The sequence below is a fragment of the Erinaceus europaeus genome, chromosome 2 (assembly GCF_950295315.1).
Source record: "Erinaceus europaeus chromosome 2, mEriEur2.1, whole genome shotgun sequence".
NCBI classification, from domain to species: Eukaryota; Metazoa; Chordata; class Mammalia; order Eulipotyphla; family Erinaceidae; genus Erinaceus; species Erinaceus europaeus.
The window spans coordinates 86,784,588-86,804,412 of NC_080163.1; the positions used below are offsets into that span (position 1 = coordinate 86,784,588).

The window sequence follows — 19,825 nt, forward strand, 5'->3', positions numbered from 1 at the left end:
CCCCGACTGTCCGCACGGAGGCGCTGTGGGCTCGCGCTGAAGTGTCCGGCAACGAACCCGCGTCTCCAAGTTGCAGCTGCAGGCGCACAGTCCGGCCGCTGGGAGGCGGTCGGGGCGGCAGGGCGGCAGGGCGGCAGCGAAGGTGCAGCGGGGAAGGAGAGCAGGCGCCCGCGGGGGCATGAGGCGCCATAAAGAGCCTCGCGGCGGGACCGCGCTGCTGTGGGTCGGCGGGCGGGAAGGCGCCTGCGCTGCCATGTCCGGGCGGCCGTGGGGCGCCCCGGGCGCGACCTTGCGGGTCAATGGCAGCGCGCTCAATGCCTCGCAGCCCGCGGCCGGAGGGGAGGGCGCGCGGCCAAGACCCCCGTGGCTGACCTGCACGCTCGCCTTCATCCTCATCTTCACCATCGTGGTGGACATCCTCGGAAACATGCTGGTCATCTTGTCCGTGTATCGCAACAAGAAGCTGAGGAACGCAGGTAGGGGCTCCCGGAGCAGCCCCCAACTTCCACCCGACGGCAGGTTGCTCTCCTAAGAAAGCAAGTGGCTTTTCCTAAGAAAAATTCTATTCTTTTTCCAAAACGAACAGACAAACAAACAAACAAACAAACAAAAACTGGGACTTTTGATTTTTTTTTTTTCCTAAGAGGCTGAAGCCCATCAGTTATTTATGTTTTCTTTAGCCTTACCACTCAAAAAAAAAAAAAAAAAACAGACAAAACCACTAAGATGTCTTCATGCCTAAAAGGTAGAAAACTGACAGAATCAGGTTGTTTTTAGGGGCTGTCCTCACCGTGTAGTTTTGAATTTCTTAAATTAACTAGATTGACAGACCCTGGATACGTGTAGGAAGTTCTTTAAGCAGCTCTTTCAAATCAGACCATTGACTTGGATCAGTTGCTTGGTTTTATAGGTAACCTGTTTCTCCCAACTTTGTAAAAATGTGAGGAAATATATCAGCTGCCTACTCGAAAGCACAATTATTTTAGTTTTGTTGCCTAGAGTAGGTTTCAGGAGGGTGGATGTGTCTGTTAGGGCACACACATTACCACGTGTAGGGACCCTAGATAGAGCTCAAGCCCCTGGCCTCCACCTGTGACGGGGGTCTCAGATGCAGTGAAGCAGTGCTAAAAGTGTCTCTTTTCTCCCACTTCCTCTCAATTTCTGTTTCTATTTAAGAAAAGAGTAGGTTTCAGTTTTTAGCATCCAATCTAAAAAGGAGCCATAGGCTTCTGAACATGATGTAGAAAGTGACTATGATTCCTCCAAGTTAAAGGAGCTTACACACACAAAAAGAAATTGTAGTAAGAAGTATACTTGCATATGTTGTACTGCCAAAGGGAATTTTAGTGCTTGAGTAAAACTTGTTAAAATTGAGTTATCCAAGGAGAGTCTGCAGTGAAAATTGTTGCGTAAGACACTAGACAGGGGAGTGGGGCGGTAGCGCAGTGGGTTAAACACAGGTGGCGCAAAGCACAAGGACCGGTGTAATGACCACGGTTCGAGCCCCCAGCTCCCTACCTGGGGGGGGGGGGTCGTTTCACAAGTTGTGAAGCAGGTCTCCAGGTGTCGTTCTCTCTCTCTGTCTTCCCCTCCTCTCTCCATTTCTCTCTGTTCTATCCAACAACAATGTCATCAGTAACAACTATAATAATAACTACTACAATAAAAACCAAGGGCAACAAAAAGGAATAAACAAATATCTAAAAAAAAAAAAAGACACTAGGCAGATCTCTAAATAATGATTAGATACCTACTTCTTTATTTAGAGTTAAAAAGTTTGAAGTGAGGGACAAAAGAATGTTAGCTAAAAGCAGTGCTCTAATGATGTTATTGATAAGTGCTGTTATTTTCCTGTCTCTTTTTTTGGGAAATCCCCCCCCTTGTTTTGTTTTCATATTACTTGGTACAATGCATAGCTTAAAAATTAGTTAATAATTACCTGATAATACGAACTGAGTTTGAATTAATGCATTGAATAACCTTATTTGTAGATGAATGACTTAAATGAGAAGAGCTATGCCTTCACCCAGAGGTTCTTTCCCAGGGGAGTTGAGCGGTAGTGCAGCGGGTTAAGCGCATGTGGTGCCAAGCGCAAGGGCCTGCATAGAATCCTGGTTCAAGCCCCGGGCTCCCCTCCTGCAGGGGAGTCGCTTTACAGATGGTGAAGCAGGTCTACAGGTGTCTATCTTTCTCTCCCCCTTTCTGTCTTCCCCTCCTCTCTCCATTTTTCTCCTATCCAACAATGATGACATCAATAACAGCAATAACTACAACAATTAAACAAGGACAACAAATAGGAGTAAATACATAAATAAATAAATATTTTAAAAAGAGGTTCTTTCCCATCGGGTGATAAATGTAGCTTTCTATGGACCAAAGAGTCATGTTAACTTGATCTTCCAACCTGCCCTGTAGTGGGGGTGCCATTGTTATAAACTTTACAGCAGTTGTGAGGCAAGACTTTACCCACCAAGCTTCCTAACCCCCTAGAGTTTATTATCCCTTGTTGACATCAATAAGTGTAGCCTTTGGAAGTTTGTTATAAAAGACAACTTGTGAAAAGCATGCCTTCCACATTTCTTTGAATTTTGCTCATTTCCCAACTCACTGTTTGACAGGAAAATCTATAAAATATGACCACAGCTGACTGAGAAATCTGGTGATCATTTGAACTTGTGTGTTTTGATAACTGAGACTTTTATTCAGATGTGCCACTGTTCCCATTCAAACTAGTTGAGCCTTTCTAGAAATGGATGGTAATTTGAAATGATAAAGAAAGTCAATTTAAATATGTTTTAGTACACTTAATAAAGGTTCTTATGAGTGTGTGATCCTTCCATTTCAGCTAAATGTATTTTGGTTGGTTGTTTTCTTTCTTTCTTTCTTTTTTTTTTTTTTTTTTTTTTGCCTCCAGGGTTATCACTGGGGCTCCTTGGTGCCTACACTATGAATCCAGTACTCCTGGAGGCTATTTTTTCCATTTTTGTTGCCCTTGTAGTTTATCATTGCTGTTGTTATTATTATTGTTACTGCTGTCAGATAGGACAGAGAGAAATCAAGAGAGGAGGGGAAGACAGAGAGGAGGAGAGACAGATTGGCACCTGTAGACCTGCTTCACTGCTTTTGAAGTGACCCCCCTGTGGGTGGGGAGACAGGAACACAGGTCCTTGTCCTTTGCGCCGTGTGTGCTTAACCTGCTGCGCCACTGCCCAGCACCCATTTTGGTAGTTTCTAATAATGAAAAGATGGAAAGAAGAGGGTGGGAGAAATGAGATAACGAAATAGAATGCTAACGCATCTTAACCTTTGAACTAGTTTTATTTTTTATTTGGGGATGTCTGTTTTTTATTGGGGGGAGTTATGATGCCACCCTGTGCCCCTCAAAGGATAATAAAATTAAGCGATAATGATTTGCAGTACAGATATTGACACAATTTCTCATCAACTAAATGAGTCTGTGGTTATGAATAAGTGATAATCTCTCTGGATTGTCTTCACATCAGTAAAATGGAGATATGAAACAAGATATATAACGTTTGCTACAATTCTAAAGCCCTTTGATTTCATTTTTAAAATTTTTTAAATTATCTTTATTTCTTAGAAGCAGCCAGAACAATAAAGAAATACTAATAACAATAAAAGAAGCAGCCAGAAATCAAGAGGAATGGGGGATCAGAGAGAGAGAGAGATAGATACCTACAGCCCTGCTTCATCACTCAGGAAGCTTTCCCCCTGCAGATGAGGACTGGGAGCTTGAACCCGGGTCCTTGCACATTGTGACATGCGCTCAACTAGGTGCACCGCCACTCTGTCTTAAGCGCTTTGATTTCTATGACTATTAAAGTCCTTATGAGATTCAAAATTATAATGCTGAGAAACTGACTAGCAATGAAGATTGTGGATGCAATGAGATATGTAGAGGTAGAGATGGTCAGTATTGTAGTCCTAGGGAAATGTAGTCCCTGTGAAAGTGTGCTTTGCCTGCCCTAATTTACCTGGCTCACTTAGCACAAACTGTTAGAGAAAAAAAGTTTCTTTTTTAAAAAATTATTTTTATTATTAGGTAGAGACAGAAATTGAGAGGGGAGGGAGAGATAAGAGAGAAAAAGAGACAAGAGAGACACTCGCAGCCCTACTTCAACTTGTGAAGCTTCTCCCTTGCAGGTGGGGGCCAGGGACTTGAACCTGCTTCTTTGTGCATTGTAATGTGTGCACTTAACCAGGTACACCACCACTTGGCCCCGAAAAAATGTTCCATTTATTTATTTATTTTCCCTTTTGTTGCCCTTATTTTTATTGTTGTTGTAGTTATTATTGTTGTGATTGATGTCATTGTTGTTGATAGGACAGAAAGAAATGGAGAGGAGGGGAAGACAGAGAGGGGGGAGAAAGCTAGACACCTGCAGACCTGCTTCACCGCTTATAAAGTGACTCCCCTGCAGGTGGGGAGCCCAAACCGAGATTCTTAAGCCGGCCCTTGCTCTTCGCGCTAAGTGCACTTAACCCACTATGCTACCGCCTGACTCCTGAAAAAATGTTTCTTAATATTATTTGCTTTATTTCTCAAGGAATTTTCAGTTTTTAATTTTATTATCTTTATTCATTTATTAGATAGAGACAGAAATTGAGAGGAGGGGTAAGAGAGGCACCTACAGCACTGCTTCACCATGAATGAAGCTTCCCTGCAGCAGGTGGGGGCTTGAATTTGAGTCTTGTGCATTGTAAAATGTGTGCTCCACCAGGCGTGCCACCACCCAGCTCCTCTCAAGGAACATTTTTAAGTTTAATTTCTCATTTAGCATCCTCTTCTTGGATAAGGATGAAATAACTAACCATAAGGAAGCCTTTGGGTAGGACTCTTTCAGACTGAGATCAATATCTGGACAATCAGGTCCCTCTGTGAGTTTGTTCTCATGAATTTAGCAGGATGAGCTGGGGATGCTTGTAATGGTAGAGGTGATTGTGAGTGAGCAGCCATCCAAGATGAGCCAATATTTCATTCCTCTGGTTGGGTCAGAGTGAGAGACAAGTTTTTTTTTTTTGTTCTGTAGTGATCTCATCAAAATGTAACTACTCAAGAGGAATAATCTAAATAGATAGCAGTATGGCTGTTCAGCTTGGAACATGGACATGGTAAAGTGTGTGCTCTACTGGTGAGCTATTGCCTGCCCCCTCCCAGTGATGCTTTGGTATCTCTCTCCCTCTTTCTCTCACTCTCTAGTTCTCTTGCTCTAAGTGTATAGAATAAGTACATTGTGCTGTCAAGGCTTTTTCATGGTATCATGCACAAGGTCTTTGACTTATTTCCAGATACAATATTTTAAAAAATCATTTAATATTTTATACTATTCATGTCAAACCAGAATTGCATTCTTATTTTTTATTGAATTTATTAGTGTGCCTGAAATAATTCTCAATTTTTTATTATTTTTATTTATTGGATAGAGATGGCCAGAATTCAAGAGGGAGGGGTGATACAGAGGGAGAGAGACAGAGAGAGACCTGCAGCCCTGCTTCACCACTCGTAAAGTTTTCCCCCTGCAGGTGGGGACCAGGGGCTCGAACCCTGGTCCTTGTGATTGTAATACATGCGCTCAACCAGGTGAGCTACCACCCAGCCCAATTCTCAAGTTTAATAGGAGGGAGTTGTTAGTTTGAGCTGATTTTGTGGAGAAAATGGGAGAAAAATGTTTGACATTCTTGTTGAGAATGTCAAATGTGTTGTACTTATGTGTAGAGAGCAATTTAGAATGCTCTCTCATATTTAAAAAATATTTTTATTATAATGAGAAGGAGATGTGGAGAAAGAGATAGATGTATAGATAGATGGATAGATAGACAGACAGACTGACAGGCACCAGGCTACTGCTCAGCTCTGGCTTATGGTAATGCTGGGGATTGAACCCAGTTGTTCAAGCATGAACAACTTTTGCATAACTACTATGCTACCTTCTGAATCCCTCACATTATGCTTTATTTGTCCTTATATAACAAACTTCTCAGCTAGATTACAAAACTGAACCCCACATTCTTTTTCCAGCACACAAATGAATTGTGGTACAATGGAAGAAGCACAGGGGCAGATGTCAGAGAATCGAGTCTGAGTCTTGGATCTGCAAGATCTTTATTGGTAGTATGTTTTGAATGCATAACTCAAGCTCTCTAAGCCTCAGCTTCCCAAATGTGCACTTATCTCTCAGGGATGCTAGGAGGAGAATGTGAGCGTCTGTCCGTCCTCCTATCCATGCACGCAGGCATCCATTCACTTTCTTCTTCTAGCGTTTGCCCTTCTTCCGTAGCCAGTTAATGGCTTTGAAAGTGACTGGGATCCATGTGGATTCAGTTGGCTAGGAAGGATCGTCAGTTTCCCCAATGAATGGGTACTCACGGGATGCACCACGGGAAGGTCGATCCAATGCATCCCATCCATTCACTTATTTTGTTGAAATTACAAAAATACAATCCAGATAATGATATTATGTTATTATTTATGCATTGTATATGCATTAATTTAACTTTTTGTGAAAGATTTATCTATTGAGTGAGAGGGAGTTGTCAGAATTCTTCCCTGACACATTTGGTGCTTAAAATCAAATACAGCCTCACACATGCAACTTCTGTGGCTAGCCATAAAACCATCTTCCCAGTAACATGTTTTCAATTTTAAATGCTCAGTGCATTTTAAATTTATATTTACTTATTTATTTTGATTCATGTATTTTTTAAAACAAGGAGAATTGTATGAATTTATGAATTGTAGGAAGTGATCAGAACCTGAAGATTTTAGATTTAATTTTCTCCTGCAGAATTAATGCAAATTACACAAATTATCTGATGTTTCCACTTTTTTCCCTCTTGTACTCAGCATTATCATTCCAAAGGGCTAAGATTTTAATTTCAATATCTAATCTCAGAGATACTTGATTATTTCAGTATTCAAGATGTTCCCTAATTTTAAGTGAATCAACTCAGAAAAGTACAATAACTTTTTAGACAAGTGTACTGCTATTTAAAAAATTCAAACCTAATTTTGGTGTGTAGTCTTGGCATATAATTTTAAGCTAACAAAGCCAATAACTAAAATAATCTCTAATTTGATATATTTTCTGCTAGTACCTTTGGTATTTTCCTCTTAAATCTATGATGGAATCACTACTTCAAGGCAATTTTATTTATTCATTTTTTTAAATTTATTTATTATTTAAGAAAGGAGAAATTAACAAAACCATAGGGTAGGAGGGGTACAACTCCACACAATTCCCACCACCCAATCTCCATGTCCCATCCCCTCCCCTGATAGCTTTCCCATTCTCTATCCCTCTGGGAGCATGGACCCAGGGTTGTTGTGGGTTGCAGAAGGTGGAAGGTATGGCTTTTATAATTGCTTCCCCGCTGAACACAGGCGTTGACTGGTCGGTCCATACTCCCAGTCTGCCTCTCTCTTTCCCTAGTAGGGTGGGTCTCTGGGGAAGCGGAGCTCCAGGACACATTGGTGGGGTCTTCAGTCCAGGGAAGCCTGGCCGGCATCCTGATGGCATCTGGAACCTGGTGGCTGCAAAGAGAGTTAACATACAAAGCCAAACAAATTGTTGAGCAATATTTATTCATTTATTTTGCCTCCAGGGTTATTGCTGGGACTCTGTGCCTGTACTGCGAATCCACTGCTCCTGGCAGCCATCTTTTTTCCCTTGTTGCTGTTGTTGTTGGATAGGACAGAGAGAAACCCGAGAGAGGAGGGGAAGATGGAAAGATAGACACCTGCAGACTGGCTTCATCGCTTGTGAAGCGATCCCCCTGCAGGTGGGGGAGCCAGGGACTTGAACTGGGATTTCTGCATCTGTCCTTGTGCTTCTCACCATGTGTGCTTAACTCAGTGCACTATGGCCCAGCACCAAGGCTATTTCCACCCCTCCCCCAGTTCAGACAGTTTACTGATCCTTCTGCCTGCTTTATACTGAGCCCTTTTTTTTTTTTTTTAAGTTTTTGTTTCCCTCTCTGTGAAGTACATTACTATGGAACCCAAATTTATGAGAGCAGTCTTCAGAATCTCCTAGAAGCTGTAGGACAATGGTTTTAGATTCCTAAGTACAGGACTGAATTAGATTCCTTAGTACAGCCTCTGTAACTGAATTTGGATTTGATCTTTGGTTCCTTCAGCTATTCCTGTCATAAGAAAGCAACATTTTTTGTCACAAATTAATCATGGATAAAATAGAGTGTTTTTTTTTTTTTTTTGCTAGCTTTCAGAATTATTTTTCTCTTGGCAATTTTGAAAGTTAACCAAGGGTAAAATAGCTGCAGATTAAACTGCCTGCCTTTAGTTTTTCTGAACGTTTGATGCTTGTTTTTTTTTTTAAATACCTACTTTGAATAATATCTGCCTTGGAAAGCATTTTACATATCCATGGAGTCTCTAGCATTTTTTTTCCTGCTTATTAAAAAAAACTATAAAACTTGGAGGGTGTAGAATAAGATCCATATAAAAGGACTTGAATTTCCTTCTCATACCTATGTACTTTGACATCACTTATCTGAAAGGAAATCTAAAAAAAAATTAAAAGGAATAAATAAATAACTTATTCTCAAGATTTTCTAGATTCCCAAAGAAGTAAACATACCTCGTTTATAAAGATGTGTTTGATCAGACCTCACTAAAAACCTAAGTCTATTTCCTCCCTAATGCACGGCCAGAGTCTGTAAATGTAATAATGGCTTGAATACAACAAATGACATTCAGGGCTTTAACAAGTGGGGGAAATTTTAAGCTTTCGAACAAAGAAGGGACTATAAAGACTGGAAAAGGGCAAGAGACTGGCTCCTTTAATGATGGCCATTTTGGCCAATACCAGTCTACCTAATCACCTGGAGTCCTAGTGAGGGAATCCTTGGATTTCCCCTTAGATATTATGGGCTTTCCATCAGGAATATTATCATGAGCTTTTTGGGGGGCCATTCCAGGACCTTACCCTCACTCTAAATCAGCAATCATAAGGATTTCTCTACTCTCCAAAGGGAAGCTAGGTCATCCAACTCTACCACTCAAGGAAGACTAGTCCTGTAATGAGTGCAGCCTAAAATGTTCCCTGCTTTGACCAGGGACTGCAAGCTCAGGCCTAACTGGGACTCAGAGGTTATATAGGCTCCTGTGCTGAATATGAATATCTATTGGTCCCAGGTCAGATTCAGGTGGTAAACAGTTAATTGTATATATATTTCAAGTTTGGGAGGTACTCTCTGCCCTAACCCAGCTTTCAATTTCTATTCTCTACTCTGACAAGATCTTCCCAGATAATATTTCTAGTTCACCTCCATGTTAGCTGTCAAGCTCAAGCAAAGATTACTAAAGTCCTGGGCTCCTAGGAACATACCTAAAATAGACATCCTAGCTTCTTTCCTCCTTAGGATCCCTATTCTTGTACTATGTGTGCTTAACCCACTGTGCTACCACCCGCACACCCAGGATTGCTATTTTCATTCACTCTGTTCCTACTCTTTGGTTCCTGTTTATTAAACATTTTGCCCTGCTTTATATCTTACTGCCTTTCAGCCACCATGTTGCAGATGCTACTATGATTTGATCTTGAACTCTGTAGGCAGATGACCTTGCCAAAGTGTTCCAGAACCTCACCTCCTCTACCTTATTAGAGGAAAATAGACAGTCTGGCAGTACAGATAAGCCCACCAACATCCATTTCTAGTGGAGAATTAATTATAGAAGCCAGAACTCCTTCCTTCTCCTTCCTCCACCCCCCAATAATTTTGGGCCATACTCCCAGCAGGGAGAAATGTTAGCTGAAAATGATCATAGGGCTCTGAACTCCAATCCACCAGGATCCAGAATGTTTGTCACTAGATTAAATGCACATAGTACCAAGCACAAGGAGCCATGCAATGCTCTGGGTTTGACACTCCCAATCTGTGTGTGTGTGTGTGGGGGGGGGGGGGTGGTAACTTCACAAATGCTGAAGCAGGTCTGCAGGTATCTTTCTTTCTCTCTCCCTCTCTAAGTCCCTCTCCTCTCTCAAATTCTCTTGGCCCTATTCAATAAAATGGGAAAAAAATGTCCTCCAAGAGCAGTGGATTCACAGTGTTGGCATCAAGCCCTAGCAATAACTCTGAAGGCAAAGAAAAGGAAAGGAAAGGAAAGAAGTGAAGACAGAGTCATAGAAGGAAATAAAAATGGGCAAAACCAAAGCAAATAGTAAGCCCATATCTCTGACCTTGGGGGAACCGTAGCAGTTTCCACTGGAAAGAAGCACAGAACTCTGGCATCGGGGAATGGTGTGGAATTATATTCCTACTATTTTATAATTTTGTAATTTACAGTTAAGTCACTAAATACAAAAAGAAGAAACAATAAATGTTTGAGCATGTTCAGAACTCTGCACAGTATATCAGCTTCACTCACTCCCCTTCATAAAGGTGGTTTTCTTACCTCTCCAATGGGTTCACTTAATCATGTTGACCTGAAACCAGAGGACTATGTAAATCAGTAAAGCTCAGTGAAATTTAATCATGCTAAAGATGAACAATAGATTTCTGGATTTTTTCTGGTTGAGGTCTTCTGGGACTTATTCTTTTATAGAGCTATATGTTTTTTGGTGATCACATTAAAGGATTTAGTCTCAGAAAAAGGGACAGGTAATTTGAGTGCTTTCCTTGGTGAGCCACCACCTGGCCCCTGAAACATTATTTTGTAGAACATGGCTCTGTGGTCTGCTCCTTCTGAAGAGAGTAGTCTCTTGAACTAGATTTCTTAGAGTAAAATTCTGATTCTAATGGATGTGACTGAACAAGTTGCTTAACTTGTTTAGCTTCCTCACTTACTAACTTAAGACAGCTGAACACGTCAGCATTCAACAAATGTTAAAAGGGTTAGATGGAATGCTATATTGAAATCTCATTGTGACTAAACATGGCATCCTGGGAAGCAGAATAAATCTGTGTAATGGGTCTAGGTATGAAGGGCAAATCTATAATTTTATTTTTCAGGTAGAATACAGTATTTAACACTTTCAGGTTTTTAAATACTCTCTTATGACATCAAAACAGACTCAACATTTTGGATTTTTTTAGATGCTTACTAAGGGCTTAGAGATCACTCACCTGGTAGAGCAGATGCCTTAGTACTCATGAGGTCCTGGTTTCAAATCCTTGTCCTATATGGGAGCATCATGGATGGCACTGGGAGAGTTTCATGGATGATACAACAGTGCTGTGTCTTTCCTTTCTCTGCCTTTCACATTTCTCCTTTCAAAAAATCAAAAATAATAAAAAAATTGTTTGGGCAGATAGCTCTTGTTATGAAGATGTGGTACTCTGAATTCATTCCTCAGTGGTGCACAACAAAATTTTAAAATAAAATTTTCCCTCATTTTATCTTATTTTATTGCTTCTGTCATGCATTTTAAAGTTTATCCTCATCTTCTCTTTTGAAATCTGGCAACTACACTGATATTACTAAGTACCATTAATTTACTTAAGCCATATTTTTCACTTACTCAGTCTTAAGATTTAGAGAGAAGTATGTAAGGAAATAAAGATTACTATCCCAAATAAAGTTCATCTAGATTTGTGCTGGCCTATTAATGAGACCGAAGTGTTGTTCTTAAAAATATCATCCTGAAAGTGACTAAAGAGTCATCAGTAAAGTATTCCAGTCTCTTGCCCTTATTCAGCTTTTGTAGTCCTTACTTTGATAATGACCGTGGGTCCATACTCCTAGAGGGTTAAATAATAGGAAAGCTATCAGGGGAGGAGATGGGATATGGAGTTTTGGTAGTGGGAATTGTGTGGAATTGTATCTTATCCTATGATCTTATCAGTGTTTCCATGTTACAAATAGAAATTTAAAAATATATATCATCCTGTGGTCTGGGAGGTGACACAGTGGATAAAGCATTGAACTCTCAAGCAGGAGGTTCCAAGTTCAATCCTTGGCAGCACATGTACCAGAGTGATGTCTAGTTCTTTCTCTCTCTTATACTATGTTTCTCATTAATAAATAAAATATTTTAATAACATATCATCCTACAAATGTCACCGTAATTCTAAAAGATAAGCAACAGTATAGACAGTAATATTTTGTGTGCAAAGATGAAAGAATGAATTAATCTGACTGTAGAATAAGTAGTTACCTATTACAAATGTCTCCTTAGTCCACTCTCCTGACCTAGAAAAGGAGCAGATTTCTTTTTAAAAAAAAAACATTTATTTTTTATTTTTTTCTTTTGTTGCCCTTATTCTTTTTGTTGTTGTTGTTATTGTTGTTGTTATTGAAGTCAATGTCATCGCTGTTAGATAGGACAGAGAGAAATGGAGAGAAGAGGGGAAGATAGAGAGGGGAGAGAAAGACAGACACCTGCAGACCTGCTTCACCACCTGTGAAGCAATTCCGGGCCTGAACGGGAATCCTTATGCCGGTCCTTGAGCATTGCACCACGTGCACTTAACCTGCAGTACTACCGCTGGACTCCCAGGAGCAGGTTTCTAAGCAGAACTTCACATCTTTAAAAGCTGATTGAGGGCTGGGGTTGGCTCACTGGTAGAGCAAACAAATTACCAAGTGTGAGAATTTGGGTCCAAGCTCAGGAAGGAATCTTCAAAAGTAGTGCAGCAGTGTTGTGCCTCATTATGCCTCATTCTGTCTCCCTCTCCCTTTGTCTCTCACCCTTTATTTAGAGGAAAGAAAAGAAACAAGTGGCCACCCAAAGTAGTGAGGCAATGCACATACTGAGCTCCAGTTATAATCCTGGCTAGCAAAAACCAAAAATACTGAAAACTGGACTAGAGAAAGATTGTAAATGCCATATGACATTTATTGGTCCATGATGTTGGTATAATAACCATTCATTTTATACTGTATATGATGTCTTGGTCTTTGGCTTTTTAAAGATTTATTTATTTTTTATTTTACTAATTTAATTTTCAAAGTATTTTTTAAAAAATTAAATTTACTAATTTACTTTTTAATGAGAGAAAGAGAAACCAGAGCACCACACTATTCTAACATATAGATAGGCTGGGGATTAAACCTGGGTCTTTATGCCATCTCATTTATTGTATAAACCTGTAGTAATAGAGCACTTAGACACTTTATCAATCAACTGTCTTTACAGTATCAGGGAGTCACCTGTCAAGTGAGAATGGGGCAGGGAGCTGGGCATAGTGTGATGGATAAAAAGCTCAGAAGGCAGGTAGAGTCAAGAAGATGATGTGTGAAGAAGTTGTTGATTGACTCATGTATTACATAACTGGTATGTTGCATTCAGACATGGTGGCAGATGGGTAGGTAATACACAAGCAGGTCAGTGCAAGAACAGTGTGTTATATCTCAGAGACTTACAGAAGGAGGAGGAGGACTGAAAGAAGGGGCCAATAAGAATGTCATGGTTGGGAGTCAGGCAGTAGCGCAGCAGGTTAAATGCAGGTGGCACAAAGTACAAGGACTGGCATAAGGATCCCGGTTCAAGCCCCTGGCTCCCCACCTGCGGGGGGGGGGTCGCTTTACAAGTGGTGAAGCTGGTCTGCAAGTGTCTATATTTCTCTCCCCCTCTCTATCTTCCCTTCCTCTCTCCATTTCTCTCTGTCCTTCTTTTCCTAGCGTTTGCCCTTCTTCCGTAGCCAGTCAACAGCATCAGGTTGAGCCTGATGTCTGCTTATTGCTGGCTTTGAAAGTGACTGGGATCCATGTGGATTCAGTTGGCTAGGAAGGATCGTCAGTTTCCCCAATAAATGGGTACTCACGGGATGCACCACGAGAAGGTCGATCCAATGCATCCCATCTCTGTCCTATCCAACAATGACAACAACAATAATAACTACAAAAATAAAACAACAAGGGCCACAAAAGGGAATAAATAAATAAATAAATAAATATTAAAAGAAATAAAAGAATGTCATGGTTGAATGCAACACCAGGCATCAGTGTTTAAGCATTTAGGTTAAGCAGTTTTGTTGTGGATATTACAGAAAGGTGAATTAAAAAATGGGTAGGAAGTACATGGAAGTTGTGTTGAAGATAGTCTTGTTTGAAAACTTTGAAGGCTGAGGAAGCAGCTGAGAGCCAGAGGCTGGAACATGAAAGGAAGTTTATTCTTCTTAGAGAGAGATAGAGAGAGGGAGAAAAGAGAGACTGACTCAGCTGGTACTACTTGACTGGAAAAGGACCTTCTGTGAAGCTGAATGTGTGGTTTCCATCACAGCAGAGGAGAAACTAGGAATGAATAGTTATCCAAAGGCAACATCTCCCATCTATTCTTTGGAGTTCTCATGGTGGCCATTATTATGATGCTAATTTATTATTGAGATGTTGGGAAAAGTCACTTAACAAGTGGCATGGACAAAATTTAGATCAGGTGTGTTTTGTTTCTAAAATTTTGACTCACCCACACTTCCTCTACTCATCTGAAGAGAAAAGCTTCTCCAATATAGTGCTTTTTAAGTGTAAGGATATAACACACTGTGTGCCTTGATATGCACAACAGCATGCCAGATAGTATTCCTTAATCACCTCCAGCATCTCAGCTTTCCTTTCTCAAACCATTGATATTTAATATGCACATGAAATTTTAAAAAATATTTTTATTTATTGTTAAATAGAGACAGAAAAATTGAGAGGGCAGGGGAGATAAAGAGGGAGAGAGACAGAGAGACACCACAGCCCTGCTTCATCACTCATGAAGCTTTCCCCCTGTGGGTGGTGACCAGGGGTTTAAACCTGGGTCCTTGGGCACTGTAATGTGAATGCTTAACCAGGTTTGCCACCACCTGGTCCCCAATTTTTTTTTAACACTAACTAGATTTATAGATGGAATCCTCACTAAACTTAGATATGAATCTTTTTTTTTTAAAGATTCATTGTCTTGAACTACTATTTATTTATTTATTCCATTTTGTTGCCATTGTTGTTTTATTGTTGTAGTTATTATTGTTGCTATTGATGTCGCCATTGTTGGATAGCACAGAGAGAAATTGAGAGAGGAGGGGAAGACAGACAGGGGGAGAGAAAGACAGACACCTGCAGACCTGCTTCACTGCTTGTGAAGCGACTCCCCTGCAGGTGGGGAGCCGGGGGCTCAAACTGGATCCTTAGGCTGGTCCTTGTGCTTTGCACCACGTGTGCTTAACCTGATGCGCTACTGCCCGACTCCCCTTAGATATGAATCTATGTATTTGTTTGGTAAAAGAAATTTTAGGGCAACCATGTATAAATGTGGACAGATAGTTGTAGAGAAGATGGTTGGCCCATGTGTAAAACTTTAGGGGAACAGTGGTGGATTGCAATGGGGAGAGTGAAGATTCAGAACTCTGGTAGTGGGAATGGTGTGGATTCAAACCCCATTGACATGTAATTCTGTAATATAAAAATATAAAAAATTAAAAAATAAAGAAAAAGAAATTTTTAATTTTTTTCTAGGACTAGCTATTATAGCACATATATTCTGTTTGTTTTTTGTTTTTTTATTTTTTTAAATATTTATTTTGTTTATTCCCTTTTGTTGCCCTTGTTGTTTTATTGTTGTAGTTATTATTGTTGTTGTCGTTGTTGGATAGGACAGAGAGAAATGGAGAGAGGAGGGGAAGACAGAGAGGAGGAGAGAAAGATAGACACCTACAGACCTGCTTCACCGCCTGTGAAGCGACTCCCCTGCAGGTGGGGAGCCGGGGTTCTAACTGGGATCCTTATGCCGGTCCTTGTGCTTTGCGCCACCTGCGCTTTACCCGCTGCGCTACAGCCCGACTCCCTCAGCACATATATTCTGTACATACTGGTCTTTCCCGCTTTGATATGAAAGTGCAGGCATGGTCAGACTGATTATTTCAATTTTTGTGAGCAATAATTGAGTGGATCTCTATTGTTGTTTTCCACACCACTGAAGTTCAAACTAAAGTGAAAGAAGGAATGAATATTGGCTTACTGAGAAAAACAAAATCCTGACATTTAAAATATAAAAGAACAAAGCAGAGGTGCACTAATTTATCCAGCAAACTCTTTTTGTCCATCCATTCTGTTCCAAGTCTGTGCTTCCAGAACTTAAAGATTCATACCTTCACCTCTGGGTTTTAAGTAGTTCACAGCCTCAGTGGAAGCTGGACTTCTCTGCAAATATGTGGAGTCATGTGGACTTGATGATGGGAGACTTCAGTAGTAGGGGTGAAGGATCAATATGCCGTAATCGGAAGTATAGCCGGTAACTTTTATTTTATTTATTTGTTTACTTATTTTGGTTACCTGGTCTCCACTGGGGCTTCCTGCCTATATGGTTCCACCACTTAAGAGGACTTTTCTCTTTCTTTCTTTTCTTTCTTTCTTTCTTTCTTTCTTTCTTTCTTTCTTTCTTTCTTTCTTTCTTTCTTTCTTTCCTTTCTTTCTTTCTTTCTTTTCCCTCCCTCCCTCCCTCCCTCCCTCCCTCCCTTCCTTCCTTCCTTCCTTCCTTCCTTCCTTTCTTTCTTTTTGTTCCAGGATAGTCTGAGGGTGCTTCTTCCCGAGCTAGTGCTCTCTGGGTTGGAGAGAACTCAACTGGAGCCGATCTAGGCTCCGAGAGTTCCAGAGTGTATCTCCTGCGAAGTTAGTGCGGCACGAGTTCCTGATCCCTCTCCCACGCAGCAGCCTAGATCAGCTCCAGGAAATGTAGTCTTAGCCAGATTAGCACATTATAAATCTACCATAATCTACCCTTTGCCACTTGATATATATTATTTATATTTTTGGCCTCCTGGAAATATATATATATATATACAGTTTTTTTTTTAGCCATACTTAACTTGCAATAAAGGAACCACCAGAATTATGCTTACACTTTATATAACAAACAATGCCACCTTGCTTCAGCCATCCTCAGAACTAATTCATTCTGAGATAGGCAGTTTAGACAAGGCAAATGTTCAGTGTGTTAAATTCTTTTATTTATATCCATGCCATTTTCACTTACTGCTCAAGGTTTTATTCACTGGAGTGAATAATTATTCTACATTTTATGTTTGTCTGTGAGGCAGTTATTATTTATCTTTTTGATTTCTTATTAGTATAATGACCTCAATACGTTTTCCTTTTTCTTAATGGTCTCATTATCATTTTTCTGATTCAAATGTGCCTCCTTTCTTCCCCCTTCATTTCTCTTCTGTCCTTTTTTTCTGTTCCTCTCTCTCCCTATTGTTTTTTTTAGATTTTTCCCAGAGAGGCTCTAAGCCAGTGTCTAGTCACAGAGTATAATTTCTGACCCTTTTTAAAAAAAAATTTATGACAGTATGAACATTCTTTCCCATTCCATCTCCAACTTCAGTATCACGGTATTGAGGGGATATTAATTTACAGGATTCTTGTTGTCAGGAGGGTATATATGCATATAAACCTTCTTAAGTAAACTCCAAATAACTTTAAAAATTATTTTGGTTAGAGACAGAGAAGTCCATAGGGAAGGGGAAGATAGGGAGAGAAAGAGATGTTAAAAATTAAAAAATATATATTATCTTTATTTATTGGATTGAGACAGTCAGAAATCAAGATGGTAGAGGGAGATAGAAAGAGAGACACCTGCAGCCCTGCCTTACCACTTGCAAAGCTTTCACCTCTGCAGGTGGGGACCAGGGGCTCGCACCTGGGTCCTTATGCATCGTAACATGTGCGCTCAACCAGGTGCACCACCACCTGGCACCGCTTTACTGCTCTTGATGTTTCCCCCTGCAAGGTGTAGGAGGGCCATGGCCTTGAACCTGGGCATCTCATTGTAGTATGTGCTCTCTACCAAGAGTGTCACCACCTAACTCCTTGAGCAACTCCTTTGTTTAGATGAAGACAAAAAGTCAGAGAGAGTGAGAGAGACCAAGGTTTTATTCAATGCAGTGGGAGCCAGGCTTGCTTCTGGATTATACACATGACAAAGCAGCACACTATTCCAAGTGAGCTATTTTGCCAGCCTTACACTGAACAGCTCTGGCAAATAATGCTCCAGCAGTCTTGACACTTGCACTAAGTTTATGACTTTATCCAAATTAAGCCCACATTTCCTTATTTTCCTCATCTCTAAAATATAGAAAATATCCTGAATGAATGATTATTACTCTCAGTCTTAACATTCTGTGAATCTGTTGTTCTTTATACTAAGGACTGGAAAAAAAATTTACAGAGAAGTAATTGTTATCCATTATCAGAAATTATTTTAAATTTCAGAATTTATTATTATGATGGCTGATTACATACTACTCTTGGGTATCTGTAAAAATGAATAAACTGTATATATCTGTAATGACATAAAGCTAAGAATGAAACAGTTGGCCTTCTAGGAGAGATAAATGTGATTAATTAGTCTTATCTGGTAGATTTGTTTTTTTTTCCTCCAGGGCTATCCTGGAAGCCATCCCCCCCCCATTTTACTGGATAAGACAGAGAAATTGAGAGAGGAGGGGGAGATAGAGAAAGAGAAAGAAAGACAACTTCAGACCTGCTGCACCACTTGTGAAGCATTCTGCTGCAGGTGGTGAGCCGGGGGCTAGAACCTGAGTCCTTGCACATAGTACTATGTGCGCCACTGTCTGCTCCCAGTAGAATTCTTAAATGAATAACACAAATACCATTCTTCTTCCTCTCTTTACCACAGCACAGACACACACACACACACACAGACACACACAGACACACACACACACACACACACACGCACGCACGAACGCAAGCACACAGGCATGCCCCACCAATACAGCAGATGTGATAAAGCTTCCAGCCAAAGCATCTGACAGGCACATCTGAATGGAGTCTATGGCTTTTTTTTTTTCCTTCCCTCTCCAGACATTTGTGAACTGAGATTATGTCAAAGAATATGAAAGCAAGGGAGTCGGGCGGTAGCACAGCAGGATAAGCACACATGGCGCAAAGCACAAGGACGGGTGCAAGGATCCCGGTTCAAGCCCCCGGCTCCCCATCTGCAGGAGAGTCGATTCACAGGTGGTGAAGCAGGTCTGCAGATGTCTTTCTCTCCCCCTCTCTGTCTTTCCTCCTCTCTCCATTTCTCTCTGTCCTATCCAACAACAACGGTATCAATAACAACAACAATAAAAATAAATAAAATATATTGGAAAATTATTTTTAAAAAAGAATGTGAAAGCAATGGCTTAATGTAATTACTTAAATAGGAAAAAAAATTCTACAAAATGAATATAGCAGAGACTTACTCATGAAAGAAATCTATTACACTATATACAATTTCATTTTTAAGCACTTAAATCTTGAAACACAGGAGATGATACAGTGGATAAAGTGTTGGATTCTCAACCACAAAGTCTTGAGTCTGACCTCTGACCAGAGTATAACACTCTGGTTCTCACTTTCTTTTTCCTCCTTGCTTCTAATTAATTAATTAAAAATAAATCTCTGTTATATCACTTTACCATTATGATAATTTGTAAAAAATATAATGTTTGGGTGACAATTTAATTTGTATCTTAATTTCATATATGATGCATATTTTAAAGCATTAAACATTTTGAGTTAAAAGTTTATGAAAATATTCCTGTTTAGGTTAGCATGCCTGTTTGACATATGCATAACCTAGGTTTGAGTCCCAACACCATATGGGAACACCACAGCACTGGGGGCAGCTCTGATGTTTTAGTGTGTTGTTGTCTTTTTTGTGCCTCCCCTCACCCTCCAGCTGTCTGTCTACCAGCATGAAAAAGCACCCGAGGAATACTGAGACAATATCATAGAAATCCAACTTGCTCAGAATATTTTCTTTTTTTTTTAAACTTTATTTATTATTGGATAGAAACAGAGAGAAATTGAGGGGAAGGGAAGATAGAGATGGAGAGAGACAGAGAGACACCTGCA

At 40.3% G+C, this 19,825-nt stretch overlaps 1 protein-coding gene across 1 annotated transcript in view; it reads left to right on the forward strand.

Moving 5' to 3' along the window:
* The first annotated feature begins 236 nt into the window (after positions 1–236).
* The window catches only part of MTNR1A (melatonin receptor 1A), a 31,210-nt gene continuing 11,621 nt past the window's right edge, over positions 237–19,825 (forward strand). The window contains exon 1 of the mRNA XM_007517681.2: positions 237–476. Within this exon, the coding sequence (XP_007517743.1) occupies positions 254–476 (223 nt within the window). The 5' untranslated portion in view covers positions 237–253. The remainder of the gene's footprint in view (positions 477–19,825) is intronic.